General features: G+C 37.0%; 2 protein-coding genes across 4 annotated transcripts; one reads left to right on the forward strand and one right to left on the reverse strand.

The window, feature by feature from the left end:
• Window positions 1-632: 632 nt before the first annotated feature.
• Window positions 633-4,677, forward strand: LOC104225707 (pentatricopeptide repeat-containing protein At5g46100). 3 transcript variants are annotated; one of them, XR_011405286.1, is made up of 3 exons: window positions 633-778; window positions 1,661-3,503; window positions 3,707-4,677. XR_011405286.1 is itself a non-coding variant. In XM_009777559.2 (2 exons), the coding sequence occupies exon 2, from the start codon at window positions 1,822-1,824 to the stop codon at window positions 3,259-3,261; it is 1,440 nt and encodes a 479-aa protein (XP_009775861.1). In that variant the 5' UTR covers window positions 633-778; window positions 1,661-1,821; the 3' UTR covers window positions 3,262-4,677. The 3 variants fall into 3 exon arrangements, 1 of the variants encoding a protein (XP_009775861.1); XR_011405287.1 differs by lacking the exon at window positions 633-778 and adding an exon at window positions 794-1,028; XM_009777559.2 differs by having other exon boundaries at window positions 1,661-4,677.
• LOC104225708 (protein DMP6) lies at window positions 3,786-4,557 on the reverse strand. The gene has a single exon (XM_009777562.2). It carries the CDS (start codon window positions 4,555-4,557, stop codon window positions 3,922-3,924), a length of 636 nt encoding a protein of 211 aa, XP_009775864.1. The 3' UTR covers window positions 3,786-3,921.
• Window positions 4,678-5,140: the final 463 nt, after the last annotated feature.

Below are 5,140 nucleotides of genomic sequence, written 5' to 3' on the forward strand. Positions count from 1 at the left end.
ATTTGGTTTGGTTTTGGTTTTAATTAAAAAAAACCGAACCGAACCGAACCGAATATAGGAGTAGTTATTTTAAAATTATTATTACACCTATATATATATGTATATTTTTATACAAAGTTTAAAATTTTTTATAGTAAATATTAATCGTTTGCACTTTTCGTACAGTTCTTTACCTTTATATTCTAGTTTAATTGGTAGTTTTCTTTTGTTAAGTGTAAGAATCTATTTCATGTTAAAAATAACATATTTTTAATTGAGTCCTTAAATTATTCATCACTATTTGATTCGATTATCATCAATATATCTTGGTAAATAATAGATTTATCAAAGAGCAATTGATTTGATAGTGTTACGTTGAAAATGTGATCACCGAAATGTGTGTTTGGTAATGTATGTCTTATATTTAAGAAAAAATCGACAAATAACCGAAAAAACCGAAAAGCCAACATAAACCGAATCGAGAAAAAATTGACTTAATTGATTTGGTTTAGTTCTAATATTTGAAAAACCGACTTAGTTAATTTGATTTCTTTTTAGAGAAAAATCGATCCAAATCGAACCATGAAACCGTAAAACCACCTAAAAATAGGTACTAACATAAAATGAAGCGCATGGAACTTGGAAGGGAAAAATATTACCCAGCCGCCTTTGTTAGTACCATTTTTTCCAGCATAATTTATCAGAAGACCTTAGTAGGAGACGAGAAGACCAAAAGAGAATGAAGCTGTCTCGACCCCAAGGCAGGATAACTAGTCGATGAGCATTACTTACAGAGAAGGTAATTCTCAATTCCTGCTATGAATCTATGATTATATGTTCTGAGGATATTGTGAATTTGGAAGCTGGTTAAAGATGTATTTATATGAGAATGTCGCACTTAGTGAATGTAAGAATTTAAGCAGAGAAGCCAAGTTGGGAAAATAATAATGCAGGGAAGGTGTTTGTCGAAATGCTTGATATATTCGCCATTGTCAGATATTCTCATTTCTATCATATGGGTTAAGTGAGTCCCTTACGGTTCAGTTGGGGTAAGTGGAAAAACTCAAAAACGCTACTTTCTAAAATTTGACCTTTGATTTCTGTCTTGAAAGTCAGAGAGGTTTTGTGGATAAATTCTCATGATTTCTTTATTGTCGTTATCGCCAACTGAATGCATCTAAAATATTGTAGTAACTTTTTTTTTTAGATTTTCAACCCAAGTCAGAGAGCTTGCTGTTTTTCACCTTTTCTCTAATTTATAACACTGAAAACTCAAAATACCCTAGTCTTTTGCTGAGCATTGACATAAATACACTCATGCTCTCCTTTCTTGTTTTCACCATCGCATCTCTTACTCTTTGTGGTTAATGGCAGATCGACATTAAAGGCACTCGTGCATGCACTGCCTTTAAATATTGATCCACTTCACTATGTTGTGCTGATCAATCAAAAACGTTAAAGCTTTAATCAAAATTTCTCTTCTTTGCTTCCGATATAATAAATTCTTTAGTTGGATATTCCTGTACCAGTGTATTTTCAGCTTGAAATTCAGTTTTGTACAATTGACACCAACTTGTTTGATGCAATGCCTGCTAGAGATCTTGTTATTTTTGGCATTTCTTTAGCTGGTAACAATGTTGTTAGATATTAGACCCTGATGAATTTTTTATTGGGATTACAGTTTCTCAGCTACAATATTGGATGCTTCAAATACATCGGATCGACAAGAAGCATTGTAGTTGTTACAACTTTAATCAGTGAAAAGCTAATGATATTAGCTGAAATTTGAGACACATATTTCTGGAAAGGGGATTGCAGCATTTGAAGAGGAGTGTTGAAGTGATGAGCAGCAAGTTAGCAATCAAATGGCCTAGAAAAGTCACGACAACCCTTGTCGAACAACTGATTCGAGCAGAAAAAGATGTACAAAAAGCTGTTCTTATATTTGACGCAGCAACAGCAGAGTACTCTAATGGCTTCCGGCATGATCGTAGCACATTTGGTCTCATCATCTCTAGATTGCTTTCTGCAAATCATTTCAATCTAGCGGAGGAAATGCTTGTCAGAATGAAGGGCGAGAGCTGTAAAATTACTGAGGATATATTCCTCTCAATCTATAGAGCCTATGGGCGGGTTCACAAGCCACTCGAGGTGATCAGGGTTTTCCAAAAGATGAAGGAATATGATTGTGAGCCAACGCAAAAGTCGTATATTACGGTGTTCTCTGTACTTGTTGATGAAAACCGGTTAAAAACTGCTTTTAGGTTTTATCGTTACATGAGGGGGATGGGCATTCCACCTTGTGTTGCTTCGCTTAATATTTTGATTAAAGCTCTCTGCAAGAACAGTGGAACAATAGGTTCTGCTTTTCGTATATTCCGTGAGATGCCGAATCGCGGATTTACACCGGATTCCTATACATATGGGACTCTAATTAATGGGCTTTGCAAATTGGGCAAGGCCACTGAAGCAAAAGAACTTCTGACGGAGATGGAAGCAAATGGTTGTTCCCCTACTGTAGTCACCTATACTTGTTTGATTCATGGATTTTGCCAGTCAAATAACTTGGATGAAGCCATGGGATTGCTTGAGGACATGAGGAGCAAAGGTATTGAGCCCAATGTGTTCACTTATAGTTCTTTGATGGACGGTCTGTGTAAGGGTGGACGTTCTTCTCATGCAATGGAGCTATTGGAGATAATGATTCATGAACATAAGGTTCCAAATATGATAACTTACAGTTCCTTAATTCACGGACTTTGTGGAGAAGGTAAAATTGGAGAAGCCTTAGAGGTTTTCGACAGAATGAAAATTCAGGGATGTAAACCTGATGCCGGGTTATACTGGAAAGTTATCAATGGCTTTTGTGAGAATAACAAGTTTCAAGAAGCAGCCAACTATCTTGATGAAATGATTCTTAGTGGAATATCTCCAAACCGATTAACTTGGAGCTTGCATGTGAAGATCCATAATGCAGTAGTCCAAGGCCTGTGTGCCGTGAATGATCCAAATCGAGCTTTTCAATTATATCTAAGCATGCGCACCCGAGCCATCTCAGTTGAGGACAAGTCTTTTGAGATTCTGGTCAACCATTTCTGCAAGAAAGGAGACGTGCACAAGGCTGCTCGTATTGTCGAGGAAATGTTGATTGATGGAAGCATTCCAGATGAACAAACATGGGCGGTTGTGGTGGGTGGATTTTGGGATAGAAGGAAGGTAAGGGAAGCAGCTGATTCGGTACAGGCTGCCCTGATGTATAAACGTATGGATTTTGGATCTTGATGTCTTGTTCAAGTTTCTGATTATGACCGTAGATGCCTTTGTTAATCCATATGAATGTCAGCACCAAAATAACCTGGTTTTATGCATTGTTCAGCGTCTAAGAACAATTTTGGTAAATCATAATATAGTGGGTGTCTGTTGTATTAGCTCTTTTTTATCTATTTGGTCAAAGCTAAGATTATTCCACAGAAACCTGGAACTCAAGGGTTCAAGTTGCAGTTCAATCTTCGCATTGCACAGTGGTAAGTGTCCAGAAACTCTATTCCTGAATGCCCCAGAATATGGGGTTTCTTGGGCTTCCTGTTTTCCATGAAGTGCTTATTATATTACATTTACATGATTAAGTGCACTTTTTAATTCAAGTATCTTCCTCCAAAATTTTGAATTATGACTCTTTTGCATGTTGAAAATGCAACTTGTTGATCTCTGACTTTCTGAACTACAGATTATCTTCAAATTTCATGAAGGCAAACACTAGCATTCTTATATCTACATTCGCTGCTAAAGTCATTTACAGCTTCATCTGGCAAGTTGGGTCAAAGTCCATGAAATTGGTTGCTTTGTTACATGATTGGAAAAACCAATAAAAAGCATTAATCTCACTCTGAATGTAAAATAAAGATAGGATACATATGCGACAAGCCTATGAGAACAAACATATTAGTTAGAGGTGAGGGGGAAGCCAATGCCATGACGTTGCGTAGGAAACACCACAAACAACATACTGCAGATGACCCCAATTGCCACTGGCAGAGCTGTAAGCAGTTCCTGTGTTTGATATGAAGGTGTTGGGTAGAAACAATTTACCACATTCTGATCAAACAACGCAACAGCTGCAAAAACCAATATTGACATGATGGCATGCATGAAATCTATAAATTTTAGCTTGTAGTTTGCTGCGATCTCTGGTGGGGGAGCCGCTGATCCATCAATTATCCACAGGCCTCGCAGTGTGGCAAACCCATAGCAAACATTTCCTTTTTGGTCCTTGAAACTATCAGTAAAGCTTAACAGGAAACATGACAGTCCACAAAGTGCTACAAGAGCAGCAGTCAAGGATCTGCCAATCACATCACACTCCCCTTGGTTTGTGAATATGGGTGATAAAAGTTGAAAAGCAAGAACAGACCCAGTAGGCAGAAGATTGGCAAGGTGGGCAGTGCTTTTAAATGTCTTGCTGATTGCCTGTTGTATCATGTTTTTCTCCACTTCAGGCAGGGCTGAGTTTTCAAGCAGCAGGGGAGCTTTCTCTTCATCCAGATTCCGGGATGTCTCCTTTTCCACCTTAACCTCCATACCCTTGAAATGTTTAGTTAAATTTTCTTTTCAATTCTTCAAATTTGTTTTAGAATGTTTATTGTTTGAAGATGTATTTATAACTGAAGGGAGATAAAAATGGAGTGCACCTTGGTTTAATGATGCCTTGCAAGAAAGAAAAACAGAAGCAACTCTCCCCCAGGATTCTAGGTTTGGTGTTTCAGTTTCCAGATAGTTAAAGTATTTAAAAAGGTGCTTAAATGCCTATGAAGTTTACTTTACAGTTATGGAACTCAAATTCTTTGAAATTGATGTTTTATCAGGGTGTTCGTTTTTAACTGATTATATCCGTTTACTTGGTCTTTTATCATTAAAAGTTTCACTGTATCTCAAAATTGTAACTTTTGAGTTTATTGAGAAAAAGAAAGTCTGAGCCTTCCGTTGGAAATTGTTGTTTTAATTACAAGCAGCGTTTATGACTTTGGTATATTGTTAGTTTGTTGGAGAGTTTTGTGGGTTTTTGGAAGTGAGGATGACGCATGTTTCTCTTGCTTATTTCTCAGGTGACTACTTAAGTAAGATATTCCTTAAAAGTCATCTTTCAGTTTGGCTAGCTTGCAGT

Source organism: Nicotiana sylvestris, chromosome 2 (assembly GCF_000393655.2).
Source record: "Nicotiana sylvestris chromosome 2, ASM39365v2, whole genome shotgun sequence".
NCBI lineage: Eukaryota > Viridiplantae > Streptophyta > Magnoliopsida > Solanales > Solanaceae > Nicotiana > Nicotiana sylvestris.

What these genes read in the sequence shown, in the direction of transcription:
- LOC104225707 (XM_009777559.2), top strand. Translation starts at nt 1,822, where the DNA reads ATGAGCAGCAAGTTAGCAATCAAATGGCCTAGAAAAGTCACGACAACC.
- LOC104225708 (XM_009777562.2), bottom strand. Translation starts at nt 4,557, where the DNA reads ATGGAGGTTAAGGTGGAAAAGGAGACATCCCGGAATCTGGATGAAGAG.